General features: G+C 41.6%; 1 protein-coding gene across 1 annotated transcript; it reads left to right on the forward strand.

The window, feature by feature from the left end:
- Positions 1–722: 722 nt before the first annotated feature.
- On the forward strand, positions 723–1,694 carry LOC101825866 (mas-related G-protein coupled receptor member X2-like). Its single transcript, XM_005083208.3, has one exon. It carries the CDS (start codon positions 723–725, stop codon positions 1,692–1,694), a length of 972 nt encoding a protein of 323 aa, XP_005083265.3.
- The last annotated feature ends 17,181 nt before the right edge of the window (positions 1,695–18,875 follow it).

Consider the following 18,875-nt stretch of genomic DNA (forward strand, 5'->3'; position numbering starts at 1 on the left):
CTGATCTGAACAGGGGAGAGCTCTTGGATCCCAGACTGACAGTGGGGAGGCCAGCATGGGACTGATCTGGACCCCCCCAAATGTGAGTGTCAGCGAGAAGACTTGGGCAACCTATGGGGCCCTGAGCTGTGGATCAGTGTTTATCCCTGATATACAAACAGTCTTCGTGTGTCTATAGCACAAAGAGGGATGCTCTCTCAGCCTGGACTCTTAGGGGAGTGCCTGGACCCTACCCAGAGTAAAATGACAGACTCTGATATCCCCTATGTGGAAGGATTTGGCAATAGGGTGGGAGGGTGGGGGGAAAGGGGAGTGCGGGAGGAGGGGAGGGAACTGGGATTGACATGTAAAACAAGCTATTTAAAATAAAAAATTGAAAAAAAAATTATTGCAGTTTCATGAAAAAAAGATTCTATATCCCTGTACCTCAGTCCCATGACAGAAAATTGTGTTCTGAATTCAGTTTCCTTCTCATTTAATCTCCGCTGCTGAATGACTACTTTGGATCCTCTACTACAGTAAAAGACATGGTTTGCATATAGACTGAGTCAATATGAGTTAGATTTAAAAGAAATTTCAGGTTTGATAAATTGCTTAATTTACCTGCTTATGATTTGGCGTCAATAATCTCCATATAGCAATGTGGTCCTAATTAGAACTTACACTGCATGTGCTCATATCTTTGTGTTCTTTTCAGAACCACTAGTGGAGAACTCTTAAGCATGGGTTCAACTGACCCAACCTGGCGGATTGACATCACAGCATTAAATGGAAGTGACTACATTCTAACCACATCCTGTAACCCTACGAAATTTACCCTGAATTTTCTTATCATCATTGTTGCCCTGATTGGTGTGGCAGGAAATGCCGTAGTGCTGTGGCTCCTGGGCTTGCGCAGGAACGCCTTCTCCGTCTACATCCTCAACCTGGCTGGGGCCGACTTCCTCTTCCTCTGCGTTAACATTGGACATTCCATTCAGGTTATCATTAGCATATTCCACCCCATCTCCATCTCTAGGTTTTTCAATGTCCTGCTTAACTTTGCCTATCTTGCAGGTCTGAGCATGCTCAGTGCCATTAGCACTGAGCGCTGCCTGTCTGCTCTGTTGCCCATATGGTACCGCTGTCGAAGGCCAAGACACACATCCACTGCCATGTGTGCTCTCCTCTGGACATTGTCTCTAATATTGAGCATCCTGCAAGGGGAGGCATGTGGCAACTTGTTTAATGGTTTTGCTCATGGTTGGTGTAAGAAATTAGATCACATCACTTTTGCTTGGTTAATTGTTTTATTTGTGGTCCTCTCAGGGTCCAGCCTGGCCCTGATGATCAGGGTCTTCTGTGGCTCACACAGGATTCCTGTGACCAGGCTGTATGTGACCATTGCCCTCACAGTGCTGGTCTTCCTGCTCTTTGGTTTGTCCTATGGGATCTACTGGTTTTTCTTAGATTGGAATGATGATATTTACAGTTTTTTCCCTTGTAGTCTTTTTGAAATCTCAGCATTCTTATCCTGTGTTAACAGCTGTGCCAACCCCATCATTTACTTCCTGGTTGGTTCCATTAGGCACTGCAGGTTCCAATGTCAGACTCTGAAGGTGTTTCTGCAGAGAGCCCTGCAGGACACTCCCGAGGAGGAGGAAAGTGCAGAGAGGGCTTCTTCCGGAAAGTCTGGAGAGCTAGAAACAGTCTAGTGCAGCAGCTAGGAGCAGCTGTGATCAGACAGAAGTTGCTTCTGGAGATCACTTTATCTTTATTAGTGTGGATTCTTTCCATAATCTTGTAACTTATTCACCTGACCTTAAATCGGTTGAGTAAATAATCAGTGTTGTGGAACTTGAGTGAGATGGGGCTTGCTAAACAAATACTGACTGTAATATCCCTGACTGTTGTACTCAGGGATCTACCAACTCCTTGTAATGTTAACCTTATCCTAACTCTAGGATCCATGGCTACTCCTACTATTGACAAATCCCGTCTTTAACAGGAGGCTGAAGGAAAGATATGCATTTCTTTTGTCACTAAATTCTAACTGAGTAAATGACTCTTACATTTTGGTTCCATGCCAATGTCTGTTTTCACAGCCTTTGACCAGGCTGCATGTGACCGCTGCCCTCACAGTGCTGGTCTTCCTGCTTTTTGGTTTGTCCTATGGGATCTACTGGTTCCTCTTCATGGGATTGTGAATGTTAACAGCATTTCATCTTGCAATGTGTATGAAGTGAAAGTATTTCTATCTCGTATTAGCAGCTGTATCGTTATATTTGAACTGAATAGGATGCACCATGTCTTGGTCTCCTTGAATTACAGTTGGTATTGAAATGCTTCTACAAATTAATGAATTTCCTAAATAAATCCTTTGGAAAATATCCTAGTTTATTTTTCTGTGTCTTGGTAAAACACTCTGATAAAAAGCAATGGATTAAGAGAAAAGCTTTATCCAGTTCACACTTCTATGTCACAGGACACCATCGAGGGTGTCATGTCAACAATTCAAGCAGGACCTGGAGTAGTGACCACAGAGAACACTGAATCCTGGTTCATTCCCTGTATTAGTCACTCTGCATGCCTTCCTAGCTTTCTCATTCAGCTGAGGAATACCAGATTAGGGATCATGACAGTCACAGAGGACTGGGTCATCCCCCTATAGACAGGATTATAACCCTATCTAATCTAAGTAATTTCCCTGAAGGATGCTTCTCTTCTAATACAACTCTAGGATGTGTCAATCTGACAACTGAAGCTCACCAGGATGCTCCATCCCTTGCCAATTTGACACACCCCATCCCTCTTTGTCCTCAAAATATTATAGTAACGTCATAGCATAAAACATAATTCCACGTTAAACGTCCCATACTCTTTAAAACTTCCAATGCTTTAAAATTTCAATGTATATTTAAAAGTCCAACATCTGAGCACACTCAAAGTAGACTGTCATCCCATAACTCCATCTCTAAGCCTTGGTTAGCATCCCAGGGACATGTCCTTCCTCTTCTTTCCCCCTCCTTTGTCCTATTATCTTGGGTATTCAAGTACCTCATGGCAAGTTTGAATAATGATAACTAGACTCTTCCTGCTATGATAATTTTTGTCACATCTGGTAAGGAACTCTAAGTATTTATTTGTGTTTGCATGATTTATGTGGATCTCAATTATGCTTTCCAGCATACTATATTAATTTTAAATATTACATTGGATAATTTCACATAAGAGAGAGCAATCTGCATACTTTGTTTGAAGGAAGATGACTGATTGCAAACCCAATCAAAATATAGGGTTCTTTTTAAAACTATGTGGCTTCCCATTGCCTTCCTAAGCATTTTCCCTTGCATCAGATGTGTATATTATTCCCATTTATTTTTTTTAAAATGAGAAGAATATGAGGTTGTAGAGATCAAACGATAATTAGACACAGTAGCCGCTCTTGCGGGTGTTTGCAGATTCTCAGTCTCATTCCTAGAATGACTGTGAGACAGCTTTCAATCACATGTAACTTTCTATCTTCCGGGAATTCACTAATATTCTGGTCTCTGCAGGCAGTAATATGCACTGTAGCATACAGTCACATATACATAAAGCAAGGGGAACACTCCTCCAGTGCTGGTGAGAGTGCAAGCTTATACCGTCACTTTGGGAATCAATGTGGTTGTTTCTCAGAAAGTTGGGAATTGATCTGTCTCAGGATTCAGCTATACCACTTTTGGGCGTATACTCAAATAAGGCTCAGTTATATCTAAGTACCACTTGTTCAACTATGTTCATAGCAACTTTTAAAATTATTATTCTTTTAAAAATTTTCTTTCATTCCTTCCCTCTTCTCTTCCCAGTCCCCACCCACAACCCCTCTTCCCACATCCACCCTCCCATGGATATCAACAAGCCATGGCATATAATGTTGCAGTAAGACTAAGCACCTCCTCGCCTATTAAGACTAGATGAGGCAACTCAGGATGAGAAAAGGGTCCCAAAAGCAGACAGCAAAGTCAAAGACAGCCCCTGCTCCCTCTATAAGGACTACCACAAGAAGACCAAGCTACACAACTGTAACAGATTTTCAGAGGGTCTAGGTCAGTCCCATGCCTGCTACCTCTCTGCAGAGAAGAGTACAATTTCTTGTTTGTCTCTGCTTTATTCTGATTCTGCCCAGCTATGTCACTTCCTGGGATCACATGACAATTCCTCTCTGCCTACACTTCCCAGAATCTTCCTAATATCCTAGTTCTACCTATAATCCTGCCTGGCCAATCAGTTTTTTATTAATCTACCAATAACACAAACATATATACAGAACATTCCCCATCAGCAGAATAGCATTAGAAATAATTTCATTGACTTTTTTTCTTTTTTTGCATGTCATGTTTGATTCTATCCCAGGTCACTAGGATTTCTAGCTTCTGGTTCCTGGCACTCCAGGAAGTGTCAGCAGTTGGATTCTTCTCACAGTATAAGTCTCAAACTGGACCAGTTATTGGGTGGCCACTCAAAGAATTTCTGTGCCACCTTTGTCCCAGCATATCTTGTAGGCAGGTAAAATTGTAGGTCAGAGATTATGTGTCTGGGTTGGGGTCTCAATCCTACCACTCATTGCAGAGATGCCCTGTTTCCAGTTGTCTTTCCCAGTACTCTCTCCCTCCATCTTCTCCAAACTGATCCCTCCTGTTCCCATGCCTGCCCATCCATGTATACCTCTCCACCATCTATCCATGACATCTATTCCATTTTCCCTTCAGTGATATTCATGTATGCCACTCCATTCTTCTTTAGGGTCTGTGGATTGTAGCATGGCTCTATTTTACAGCTAATATCCACCTATAAACGAGTACATACCGTGTTTGCCTTTCTGCATCCTGGTTAACTCACTTTTTCAAGTTCCATCCATTTGGTGGCAAATTTCATGACGTTACTGCTTTTAACATCTGAGTACAGCTCCATTGTGTCAATGTACCATATTTTCTTTATCCATTTTTGGCTGAAGTACATCTAGGTTGTTTCCAGTTCTGGTTATTATGAATAAAACTGTTACATAGTTCTGCAAGTTCCTTTGTGGTATGTTAAAGCAACCTTTGGGTATATGTCAGCTCATCCCTGATACTATCTGGAGCACCAGGACCCAGGAGCTGGATTGTCAACAGACTCAGACCTAGTATAGAACCAAACACAATTGGAAAAATGTCAGTGTAATGATTCCTAGTGATATCAGTTCAGCTATACTCAAAGATTGGTGATTGGCCAATTGTCATCAAAGAGCCTTCATCTAACAACTTATGAAAACAGATGCAAAGACCCACACCCAAACATTAGGCTGAGCTCAGGGAATCATGCTAAACAGACGTAGGAAGGATTGTAGGAATCAGAGGGGCCAGGATATCACAGAAAATCCACAGTCAAGTAACCTGGGCTCATAGGATCTCACTGAGACTGAAGAGACTACCATGGAGCCTAAACAGGACTGACAAAGGCCCTCTAAGTATATTTGACAGATATGTAGGTTGATGTTCTTGTGGGACTTCTAACAGTGGGAGCAGGTTTTGAGGATTCTATTCCTCATACTCAGTTGTCTTGCCCAGCCTTAATATAAAGGGAGGTACTTAGTCTTACTGCAACTTGATAGGACAAAGTTTTAGTTGATACTCATGGGAGACTTGAGCTTTCCTGACAAGAAAGGGAGGAGGAGTGGATGGGGACAAGGTAGGTGAAGGAAGGGGCTGGAAGGAGAAGAGTGAGGGCAAACAAGGGTTGGGACACAAAATAAATAAAGACTTAAAAATAGAATCTTAAAATTGACAAAAATAGAATCCTAATAACTGCATAGTGCAAACTGAAAAAATATATCAAGGTTTTATGAGATAGTTATGTGTTACAATGGTGGGGATCCTGGAACTCTCAGCCACATGTTATGAATAGACAGTCACTGGTGGGGAAAGGGCTGGGAAACCCTAATTCTCACAGGGAGAGAGACAGGAGGAAGGAGGCAGCAGTACCTGAGAAGCCACCACAGGGCTTGGGTGACCCAAATCCAGTTCAATGGACTTTGACAAAAGCAGAAACATTCATTTGTTCACAGACTCACATGCATGTTAGCATTGATACTCTAAAGCCATCTGGTAGCCTCTCATTTCCTACCATGTCTCTTTGCTAACACCAACATTTTTATTCTCGTCACTGTAGAGCAATAGTTCTCAACCTTCTTAATGCTGTAACTTTTAATAGAGTTCCTCATGTTGTGGTGACCCCAACCATAAAATTGTTTTGTTGCTACTTCATAACTGTAATCTTGCTACCATTACAAATGATAACTTAAATATCTGATATGGAGGATATCTGGTATGCAGCACCCAAAGGAGTTCAACTCACAAGTTGTGAACCACTGCTATACAGTTTCGTCTCCTAGCCCTTTGTTTCATTGAAAGAATCCAGGCTCTAGTAGACCAACCTCATTCAGTTGTTGTTTAGGCTTCTTGCATGCATGGCTTCCCATAGTGAGTTCATTTATTATTGATAATAAAGTTTCCTTTACATAGATCTTCCATTGCTTACTTATCCACTTACCTATAAAGATACTTTTGGCCTCTTCGAGATGTGGCAAAGGAATTAAGAGCTGGTACCTTTGAAAATAATGCTTCTGAGGTACCAACGATTGATCCCAGGGCCTTATACATGCCAGGTAAGGCTCTAGGTAAGGCTCTGCCAATGATCTTTAGCTCTAGGTACTTGTGTAGACAACTACATGGGAGTAGGTTTTTAATAAATTTGATGAATTCTAAGGTGTGTGGCTAATATTTCCAGCGAAAACCCTTTACTTTGTACCTGACCTTATGAGTATTTATAGATTTTTGATCCACTCACCATGTGTGAGCACTCTAGCTGCCTCTTCTCTCCAGTGCGTGGTGCCATCAGTGCTTTTGCAATCAATTTAGTAGATATGCTCTGTTATCTCATTTTGTTTATCAGTTTTAAATTAAACACAATCTTATTTTATATACCAATCTTAGTTCCCTTTCCCACTCATGCTCCCATTAACTCCACCATCCCCCATAAAACCCCCCATCCACTCCTCAGGGAGGTTGAGGCCTCCCATGGAAGATCATCAAATCTGTCACATCATTTAGGGCAGGACCTAGGCCCTGCCCTGTGTATCTAGACTGAGAGAGTATCCCTCTATGGGGAATGGACTCCTAAAGCCCATTTGTGCACTAGGGATAAATACCAGTTGCACTTTCAGAGGCCCCATATAATGCCCAGGCCTCCTAACTGATACCCACATTCAGGGGACCTGGTTCATTCAGTCTTATTCTGGTTCCCCAGATCTCATCTGGGATCCATGAGCTCCCACTTGTTCAGGTCAGCTGTTTCTATGGGTTTCCCCATCAAGCTTCTAATCCCTTTGCTTACCACTCCTCCCTCTCTACAACTGGATTCCAGGAGTCCGGCACAGTGCTTGGCTGTGAATCTGTTTCTGCTTCCATCAGCCAATGGATGAAGGCTCTATGGTGGCATGTAAGGTAGCCATCAGTATCATTATAGGGGAAGGGCATTTAAAGCAATTTCTCCACTATTGCTCAGATTCTTAGATGGGGTCATCCTTGTGGATTCCCTGTAAGATTTCCCTAGTGCCAGGTTTCTCATCAAACCCATAATGGCTCCCTCTATTAAGGTATCTCTTTCCTTGCTCTCCTCTGTTCCTCCAACTTGACCTTCCCGATCCCCCATGTTCTCCTCCCCATTCCATTCTCTCTTCCTTTTTTCCCTCCTTCCCCCACCCCCATGCTCCCAATTTACTCAGTAGATCTTGTCACTTTTCCCTTCTCAGGGGGTCCATGTATGCCTCTCTTAGGGTCCTGCTTGTTTCCTAGCTTCTCTGGATTTGTGGACTATGGGCTGGTTATCCTTTGCTCTATGTCTGATATCCACTTGGGAGTGAGTACATACCATGCTTTTGTTACTGTGTCTGGGTTACCTTACTCAGAATGGTTTCTTCTAGTTCCATCCATTTGCCTGCCAATTTCAAGATGTCAGTGTTTTTTTTACTGCTGAATAGTACTCCATTGTATAAATATACCACATTTTCTTTATTCATTCTTCAGCTGAGGTGAATCTAGGTTGCTTCCAGTTTTCAGAAGGAAGACTATGCACATGCATTGCTCCTTTGAACTGAGGTTCTGTCAAACAGGTTTCAACATTTTATTACTTCCTCAAACCTTTGTATGATACATGTGACAAACTACAAGAAGAGAAAAAGTGGTTCAAATTGCAGTCATTGAAGAGTTACCACAAAACAGGAATGGAAATCACCAGCCTTCTCTTCATGGAGCTGAAAGTGAAAGTGTGATCCTACCCTACAGTAATAGTGGCCCACCACATTGATGTAATACATGATCAGAAAGGGAATTTGATGTTGGTGAGACAACAGTATCTATAGTATAGACCTCAATTTAAATAGCAGTAATTTGAAATTTTCATGTGTTGCAGGCTTCTGGGCAGGACCAAAGTTGGCTGTTAGAATACATGCAGAGGGAGGATCCTGTCTCTGTACAGGAAATAATAAGATCTGAGTACAGCCAGGCTTGTTCCTTTTAAAACCATGTTCACAAATCCCTAGAGGTCACTTGAGAACCAATTACTTGAGAGCATACATGCAGTTCCCTAAGGACCTGCTACACATAATCCCTCTTAGCTGTTGTACCAGGTGAACAAGTGCCCACTACATGCTGGGCAGGATGCAGTTAGCCACACTCAAAGCACAGCATTCTTCCCATGGTGTCCAAAGGATATGTTCCTAATGTACTCTAAATAAAAGGACAGTTTTAAAAACTGGAAGAGAACCCAAGGTGCCTGTAATTTGAAGAATATAAAGGCGAATCATAGAAGGAATGATAGGATCTGAACATTTACACCATGAAAGTGTGAGCATAAACAAATTTTACGAAGGGGTGGAAAAGCATGTATGCATGCTGAACGCTGCATTTTACAAGGTTGGCAGTAGGCATTTCATCACATTAACCAATCAATCAAACAAACAAGAATGTTTCTATTCAGAGATGCTAGTAATGAAAGTGTAAGATGGGTGAGATTTGATATTCAGACAGCTGCGGAGGATTCAGGTGGACCATCGTCTTGAATGTCATCTAGAAGACAATGCTCCAAGTGCAGCAGTGCTGTGGCATCTACTCCTGGCATCTACTCCTCCTGGGTGACTATGCTTCTTTTTGTTCTAGAGCATTCAGCTGTGCTAGTAATTCTCTAGTGTGACTCTTCCAATTTCTTCATGTGGGCAATTAGTGCTATGAACTTTCCTCTCAGTACTGCTTTCAGAGTGTCCCATAAGTTTGGGTATGTTGTGTGTTCATTCTCGTTGAATTGCAGAAAGTCTTCAATTTCTATTTTATTTCTTCCTTTACCCAGTGGCACAGTTGTGCTTTGTTCAATTTCCATGCGTTTGTAGGGTTTCTGCGATTTGTGTTATTGTTGAATTCTAATATTAATGTATGGTGGTCTGGTAAGGTACAGGGAGTTATTCCAATTTTTTGTATCTGTGGAGGTTCCTATCATGTGGTCAATTTTAGAGAAGGTTCCCATGTGGTGCCAAGAAGAAGCTATATTCCTTAGTGATTGGGTGGAATGTTCTATTGATGTATGTTAAACCCAGTTGGGTCATAACTTCTATTAATTCTTTTGCTTCTTTGTTATGGTTCTGTCTGGAGGTCCTGTCTAGCAGTGAGTGCCAAGTATTTAAGTCTCCTACCATTAGTGTGTGTGATTTTATGTGCGACTTGAGCTTTCACGAATGTGTGTGCTTTTGTATTTGCAGCACAGATGTTCAAAATTGAGACTTTTCCTTTGATGAATATGAAATGTCCTTGTTCTTCTCTTTTGATTGATTTTAATTTGAAGTCTAACTTGTTAGATATTAGGATTGCTACACCAGCTTTTTTCTTGTGTCCGTTTCATTGAAAAATCTTTTCCCAACCCTTTACTCTGAGGTAACGTCTGTCTTTGACATTGAGATGTGTTTCTTGTATGCAGCATAAGGATGGGTTCTTTCTTCATATCCATTCTGCTAGTCTGTGTGTTTTTATAGGCAAGTTGAGACTGTTGATATTGAGGAATATTAATGACCATTAACTGATGATTCTTGTTTGTGCTTGATTTATTGGTAGTGACTTATTTGTGTTGGTTCTCCTCCCTTTTTCTTTTGGTGTTTGGTTAAGTGGGATTATCTATTGCCTATGTATTTGTGTATTTATATTCATTGGGTCTAGGTTTTCATTCTAGCACTTTCTGTAGAGCTGGATTCATGGATACATATTGTTTAAATCTGGCTTTGTCATGGAATATTTTGTTTTCTCCATCTATGGTAATTGAAAGCCTTTCTGGATATAGTAGTCTGGGCTGGCATCCTTGTTCCCTAGCATTTGTAGGACATCTGTCCAGGATCTTCTGGCTTTCCTAATTTTCTTTGAGAAATCAGGTGTAATTCAGATAGGTCTGCCTTTATATGTTACTTGGCCTTTTTCTTTAGCTGCTCTTAATATATTCTTTTTATTCTCTAGGTTTGGAGTTTTGATTATTTTTTGGTGTTCTGTAAGATTCTTGTATTTTTTTATGTTTTGGAAGTTTTATTCTATGATTTTGTTGAATATGTTTTCTGTACCTTTTAGCTGTATTTCCTCACCTTCTTCTATACCTATTATTCTCAGGTTTGGCTTCTTCACGGTGTCCCATATTTTCTGGATATTTTGAGTTAGGGATTTGTTGGTTTTGAGATTGTCTTTGGTTGATGACTCTATATCCTCTAATGAGTCTTCAAAACCTGAGATTCTCTCTTCTGTCTCTTGTATTCTATTGGTGATACTTGCATCTGTAGTTCCTGATGGTTTACCCAGCTTTTCGATTTCCAGCATCTGTGTTTTCTTTATTGTTTATATTTCAGCTTTCAATCCTTCAACTGTTTGAGTTGTTTCCTTCATTTGTTCAGTTGTTTTTTCTTGGTACTCTTTAGATTCTTTAAGAGATTTATTTCTTGAAATTTTTGGTTCATCTTTTCCCCCATTTCATGGATTTTTTTGTTTTTTCTTCTATTTTTTAAGGGATTTCCTCATTTCCTCTTTGAGGTTCTCTATCATCTTCATAAAATAATTTTTAAGGTCTATCTCTTCTGCCACATCTATGTAGTGCTTTTCAGGTTTGTTGGCATTGGGTCTCTATATTCTGTTGGAGTCATGTTGTTCTTTCTATTGCTAGTGTATTCTTATCATGTCTTCTTCCTATCTCTTCTTCCAGTGAGTGCAGGTGGGGTCTTTCTGTCTCTGCTGGTCTCCTTCTTTCATGAGGCTGAAGCTGGGGATGCTAGAGGGCGGGTCTGAAGCTGGGGAGTGTGGGATCTTGAATGACTGATGCCTTTCCTGTGTGGGTGGCTCCTCTGGATACCAGGAGCAGACCCCTGGAAGATTGAGCTAGTGGGTGATTGGGTGATGGGTGGGGAGGTGGTCCCAGGGAGATCCAAGATCACCTAATGCTGGGTATGCCTTAGGGTGGGGTCTGGAAGGCCTGTGTTCACTTTCTTGTAGAGTGATTTTTATTTCCAACTGACTTCTGCATGAGCATCTGCTGTCTGTAATACAAAGCACTTAATCAATGAAAAGGTAAGTGTAGGAGTGAACCCCACAAAGCTATCTGCCCATGAGGGTGGGGTCATATATACTGACACAGGTAGATGTAAAAGGAAGTGAAAGGAAAAGGAACCTCCATTTTCTCCTGGAAGCCAGCCACGCTTCTAACTCCTGGTTTGTGCGACTCTCTCTCTGGTAAATAAATATATTGTTTTCCATATAGCATTGAATATCATTAGTAGGTAAGTAAAGTATCTGCCCTCACATAATTCTCTTACTTAAATTACTGAAAAAGTAAAACACATTCTATATGCAATAACCAGTGTGATGTGCTATGTAGGATTATATTACATATCTCATAGAATACAACTTTCTGTTTCTTTGTAGATATTTATGCAATATAGTAGCTTTTATTGAGTCCCATTGGCAGAACCACCCTTTTCCCAAATTTACACTCTACTCCTGAACAGTCTTCACATTTCAACTCAGCACATAATACTATCCCTAAGTCTAGGATCGAACTCCTCCTGGAGATGATTATGGCCATATTTTATTGGCCTTTGGAAAGATGTCTATATAAGCCCTCTATTCTGGGATAAGTAATTTTTCCTTATACTTAATGAAAATGAACAATGGCATAGCCTTCATTTTCTACATGTGGTTTCTGATACTAAATATATTTTAAAATGTTTACTCTGCATTTCTTATAAAATTTCAGTTACCATTAGGCTTCTGATTCATTTATTCATGAGCTTAATACAAGTCTATTAACTGATCCCTATATCCCTGTAAAGCTCTGGACACTGACATAAGTAACAGGAAACAGGAAATGTAATAGCCAGAACTTGGAAGCAACCTAGATGCCCCTCAACTGAAGAGAGGATAGTGAAAATGTGGTACATTTACACATTGGAGTATTACTCAGCAGAAAAAAAAACAATGGAATCTAGAAATTTGTAAGTAAATGGATGGCACTAGAAGAAACCATCCTGAGTTAGGTAACCCTGTCACAAAAAGAAAACATGTTATGTACTCACTCATATATGGATTTTAGACATGGATCAAGATAGTGCCAGTCTGCAATTCTACTAACAGAGAGTCTGGGAAACAGGAAAGAACCTTAGAGAGATATGCATGGTACCACAGGGAAGAGGAATGAGGCAAGATCTTCTGAACAGATTGGGAACACATCGGGAGGTGGGGGCCAATGGGAGCTGGGAAGAAGAGATGGGGGGGAAGAGGAGGAGAGAGTAGGTCATGGGGGAACAGGAAGGTTGAGTGGGGGTTAAGATAGGGGGAGAACAGGATGAGAAATACCATAAAAGAGGAAGTCATAGGTTTGAAGAGAGACCTGGCACCAGTAAGTCCTCTAGAGATCTAGAAGGATGAAACCAACTGGCAAGCTATGCAATAATGGAAAGACTACCTTAAATAGCCCATTCCTGATGATGAACTTATGTGCCATTATAGAACCTTCACCCAGTGACTGATGGAAGCAGTGGCAAACATCCATAATTAAACACTGAACAGAATCCATGGAACCCACTGACAGAGAGAAAGGAGAGATGAGCAAATTGGCAAAGAATGGGCTGGCAAAACCAGCAGAGACAGCTCATCTGGACAAGAGGGAGCTCTTGCCTCAGACCTACATCTGTGAGGCCAGCATGGAACTGATCCAAACCCTCTGAGTGTCAGAGTCAGTGAGGAGGCCTAGGTAATCTATGGGGCCATGGGTAGTAGATCAGTATTTATCCCTGGCATACAAACGAACTTCATGTGTCCATAACACAAAGAGGGATCCTCTCTCAGCCTGGAGTCTTATGGGAGTGCCTGGACCCTGCCCTGAACAAAATTAAAGACTCTGGATATCCCTTATTCGAAAGGAAGTGTGGATAGGGTAGGAGGCTAGGGGAGATGGTGGGGGGATGTGGGAGGAGAGGAGGGAGAGGGAACTGGGATTGACATGTGAAGCAAGCTATTTAAAATTAAAGTAATTAAAAAAGAAAGTCAACACAGAAACTGTGTTCTAGCCACTTTTCTATTGCTGTGATAAATCACTGAGCAAAAACAACTTGTGGATGAAGAGGCTTGTTTGCTATCCACTTCCAGGTCAAATCCATCACTGAGGAAATCCAGGAACAAAAGCATAGAGGAATGACTTTCTGGCTAATTCTGTGGCTCACTCACAGGCTCCTGTTTAAGCCAGCCTTCTTATATAAGGCAGCATCACCTGCTCATAGAATGGTGTCACCTATAGTGGGATAGGCCCTCATATATCAATTAATGGTTGAGATAATTCCCCACATAAATGGCCACATGCCAGTTTGATCTAAGATATTCACCAATTCAGAGTCTACTGTCACATGACTGTAGGTTCTACAAAGCTGAGCCTCTAGGTAGGCATCTTATTGCAACACCCCATAGGTCTTTTGGTTTCTCTAATGTCTCACCTTTGAGTAACCAGAATGAATGCTGTCCTGGGTCCAGATTACCTCACTCAGGGAGAGTTTTTCTAGTTACATCCATTTGCCTGAAATTTTCATGATGTAATATTTAACAGCTGCATAATCCCATTGGTTGAGTTCTTCAATTGGCTACATTTCTTAACTGCCCACCATGCTCTCTGTAGAGAGCTAGATACCTCTGATATAGCAATAGACAACAGAAGATCACTTGCTGTCCTTCAAGGACTTGTTTTCTAGTTGGCAAAATGTGAAGTGGAGACCCAGATTTTTTAGCCTAGTCACTCTGGCTAGTATCACAGTGGTCTTAGTAACCAGCCCCACTCCCTTCTTGAATCTCATACTTGATTCCATTTTTCCCCATTGCAAGGCCTCCTTCCCAGTGATGGAGGACAGGCATTGTATATTCTGGGGCTTCAGTACTCCTCTTCAGCTGACAAGGAACCTGAGCCTCAGCACAGATGGAAAGTTGTGTTCACAGCCCTGTCTCTTCCTGCTGGAGCAATCAGCTACCCCAGTGTGGGTAAATGAATTGTTTTGCAAATAGCCCAATTCATTAAAAACCCTTATTTGAAAGTAGTTTCTAGAAATTCTAGGGATGACAAATGACTTAACTTCTATAAGCCTTTTCCCCTCCTTATGTACCAGGGTCAGTTATTCCCACAGAGCAGTGTAGTCCTAAAAACCAGAGAGTATGCAGCATGTACTCTTGCCTTGTTTTTCATGTCAGAAACATTAATGGAGAATTCCTAAGCATGGATCCAACTAGCCCAGCCTGGAGGACTAAACACAGCAGTGAATGAAAGTGAAAACATTACAAACTTAACCTGATTTACCATGTCCCAAACCATGAATATTCTAACAGTCATCTTTTCCCTGGTTGGCATGATAGGTAATGTCACAGCGCTTTGGCTTTTAGGCTACTACATGCCCAGGAATGTCCTTTCTGTCTACAGCCTTAAACTGGTTGGAGATGGCTCCGAACCACCTACAGTCTCCAAAGTGGCTGCAGAAATTGGCATTCTCGCCAGCAATTGAGGAGTGTTCCCCTTTCTCCCCATCCAGCATAAACTGTCATTAGTGTTTTTGATTTTAGCCATTCTGACAAGAGTAAGATGGCATCTCAGAGTTGTTTTGATTTGCATTTCCCTGATGGCTAAGGATGTTGAGCACTTTCTTAAGTGTTTCTTCGCCATTTTATCCTCCCACCAGCAACGGAGAAGTGTTCCCATTACTCAACATCCTCTTTAATACAAGCTGCTATCAGTGTTTTTTATTTTTATTTTTCAATTTAAAGTTAAATTAGAAACAAAATTGCCTCACATATCAATTCCAGGTTCCTATCCCTTTCCCTCCACTTCTCCTACACACTCCCAACAACCCCCCTCCCAATATCCCCTCATTTCCCCAGGAAGGCCCTCCATGGGGGTGTCCATAGTCTGTCATTTCATCCAGGGCAGGGCCTAAACCCTCCCCCAAGAGACCAGGGTGAGAATGCATCTCTCATTGTTGGATGGGCACCCAAAGTCCATTTGTATACCTGGGATAAATACTGATCTACTACCCAAAGCTCAATAGATTACCCAGGACTTCTCAATGACACCCACATTCAGGGGGTCTTGATCAGTCCCATGCTGTATTCCCAGGTACCAGTCTGGGATTCACGAGGAAAACCTTGTCATATCAGCTGTTTCTGGGGGTTAAACCAGCTCAGTATTAACCCCTTTGGTCATCAGTCCTCCCTCTCGTTGTTCCCTGTATTCCTTGAGTTCAGATCAGTGTTTAGCTGTGGAGTTTGCCTGTGCCTCCATCAGCCTTTGAATGAAGGTTCTATTTCCCAGACTCTCTGGCCATGGGATTGTAGGCTGGTGCTTCCCAGATCTATGTCAAAAATCCATGTATGAGAGAGTACATACCATGTTTCTCTTTTTGTATTGGGTTACCTCACTCAGGTTGCTTTCTTCTAGTGCCATCCATTTACCTGCAAATTTCAGGATTGCATTGTTTTTTTTTCTGCAGAATAGTACTCCATTTTGTAAATGTACCACATTTTCTCTATACACTCTTCAGTTGAGGGACATCCAGGTTGCTTCCAAGTTCTGGCTATTACAAAAAATGCTGCCATAAACATAGTGGAACAGATGTCCATGTTGTATGAATGTGCATCTTTTCGATATATGCCTAAGAGTGGAATTGCTGGGTCTTGTGGTAGGCTTATTCCCTTTTTTTCTGAGGGATCTCCATACTTATTTCTAAAGGGGTTACTGATTTTTTAAGTTAATTTTGTAGGATGAAGGTATTACCAGCTGTAAATGTTCCCTGGAAGAATTCTTTGGGTTGCTTACGTAGGCTGTAATATGATCTGCAAATAGTGAAAGTTTGACTTCTTCCTTTCTAATTTATATCCCCTTGATCTCCTTTTGTTGTCTTATTGCTCTATCAAGATCTTCAAGTACAATATTGAAGAAATATGGAGAGAGTGGACAGCCTTGTCTTGTTCCTGATTTTTGAGGACTCACCTTGAGTTTCTCTCCATTCAGTTTGTTTTTTTCTATATGTGTATTTTTTAATTTAAATTTAAATTAAGAACAAGGTTGCTTCACATGTAAATTCCAGGTCCCTCTCCGTTTCCCTCCCCTCCTCCCGTGCCCTCCCACCAACCCCCCCAATATCGCCTCATTTCCCCAGGGAGGGTGAAGCCCTCCATCGGGGTGACCATAGTCTGTCATTTCATCCAAGGCAGGGCCTGACCTCCCCAAAGAGGTCAGGGTGAGAGTGCCTCTCTCACTGTTGGATGGGAGTCCAAAGTCCATTTATATACCCAGGATAAATATTGATCTACTACCCAAGGCTCAATAGTTTGATGTTGGCTGTCAGTTTGCTGTATATTGCTTTTATTATTTTTATGTATGTTCTTGTTATCCCTGATCTCTCCAAGACCTTTATCACGAAGTGCTGTTGGATTGTGTCAAAGGCTTTTTAAGTGTCTAGTGAGATGATCATGTAGTTTTTCTTTATCAGATTGTTTATATGGTAGATTACATTGAAGGATTATCATATGTTGAACCATTCCTGCATCCCTGGGATGAAGTCTTCTTGATTATGTTGGATGATTTTTCTGATGTGTTCTTGGATTCAATTTGCCAGTATCTTATTTTTTTAAATTTTTTATTATTTTAATTTTAAATAGCTTGTTTTACATGTCAATCCCAGTTCCCTCTCCCTTCCCTCCTCCTGCAACCCCCCACCATCCCCCCCCATCCTCCCACACTATTGCCAATTCCTTCCACATAGGGGATATCTAGAGTCTGTCATTTCACTCAGGGTAAGGTTCAGGCACTCCCCCAAGAGTCCAGGCTGAGAAAGCATCCCTCTTTGTGTTATGGACACATGATGTCTGTTAGTATTCGAGGGATAAACACTGATCCACTGCTCAGGACCCCATAGGTTGCCCAGGCCTCCTCACTGATTCTCACATTCATGGAGTCTGGATCAGTCCCATGCTGGCCTCCCAGCTGTCGGTCTGTGGTCTAAGAGCTCTCTCCTGTTTGGATCAGCTCTCTCTGCTGGTTTTGCCAGCCCATTCTTTGCCAGTTTGCTCATCGCTCCTCTCTCTATGTCGCTGGGTTACTTGTGTTCAGTTCAGTGTTTAACTGTGGGTGTTTACCTCTGCGCCCATCAGTCACTGGATGAAGGCTCCAGGATGGTTATAGACATCAAGTTCATTATCAGGAATGGGCATTCGCGGTGGTCTCTCCACTATTGCTTAGCTTGCCAATTGGTGTCATCCCTTTAAATCACTAGAGGTCACAATGATGCCTGATCTGTCTTCTAACCTATGATTCCCTCTTCCCCCTATCATACTCCCCAACTCAACCTTCCTGTTCCCCCATCACCTACTCTCTCTTCCTCTTCTACCCCTCTCTATTTCTCAGATCCCCGTCCCCCACACCCCTCGACGTGTTCCCCGTCTGTTCAGAGGATCTTGCCTCATTTCTCTTCTCTTGGGTACCATGCATATCTTTTAGGTTCTTTCCTGTTTCCCAGACTCTGTCAGTGGAAGTGCAGACTGGCACTCTCCTGATCCATGTCTAAAATCCATATATGAGTGAGTACATACCATGTTTGTCTTTTTGTGACAGAGTTACATCACTCAGGATGGTTTCTTCCAGTGCTATCCATTTACCTTTGAATTTCAAGATTCCATTGTTTTTTCTGCTGAGTAATACTCCATTGTGTAAATGTACCACATTTTCTCTATCCACTGTTCAGTTGAGGGGCATCTAGGTTGCTTACAGGTTCTGGCTATTACAAATAATACTGCTATGAACATAGTGGATCAGATCCCCTTGTTGTATGAATTTGCCTTTTTTGCATATATGCCTAAGAGTGGAATTGCTGGGTTTTGTGGTAGATTGATTACCATTTTCCTGAGGAATCTCTGTACTGATTTCCAAATTGGCTGTACATGTTGGCACTCCCATCAGCAGTGAGGGAGTGTTCCTCTTTCTCCACATCCTCTCCAGCATAAATAATCTTCGGCGTTTTTGTTTTTAACCATTCTGACAGGAGTAAGATGGTATCTCAAAGTTGTTTTGATTTGAATTTCCCTGATGGCTAAGGATGTTGAACAATTTCTTAAGTGTCTCTTCGCCATTTTAGCCTTCTCTATTGAGAATTCTCTGTTAAGTTCTGTACCCCAACTTTAAACTGGATCCTTTGGTGTTTTGGAGACTTGCTTCTTGAGTTCTTTGTCAATTTTGGAGATTAGCCCTCTGTCAAATGTGGGGTTAGTGAATATCTT

This window comes from Mesocricetus auratus, unplaced genomic scaffold (genome assembly GCF_017639785.1).
Source record: "Mesocricetus auratus isolate SY011 unplaced genomic scaffold, BCM_Maur_2.0 Super-Scaffold_100030, whole genome shotgun sequence".
Lineage (NCBI taxonomy): Eukaryota > Metazoa > Chordata > Mammalia > Rodentia > Cricetidae > Mesocricetus > Mesocricetus auratus.

Excerpts from the sequence above, each read along its gene's own strand:
- LOC101825866 (XM_005083208.3), top strand. The coding sequence starts at position 723 with ATGGGTTCAACTGACCCAACCTGGCGGATTGACATCACAGCATTAAAT.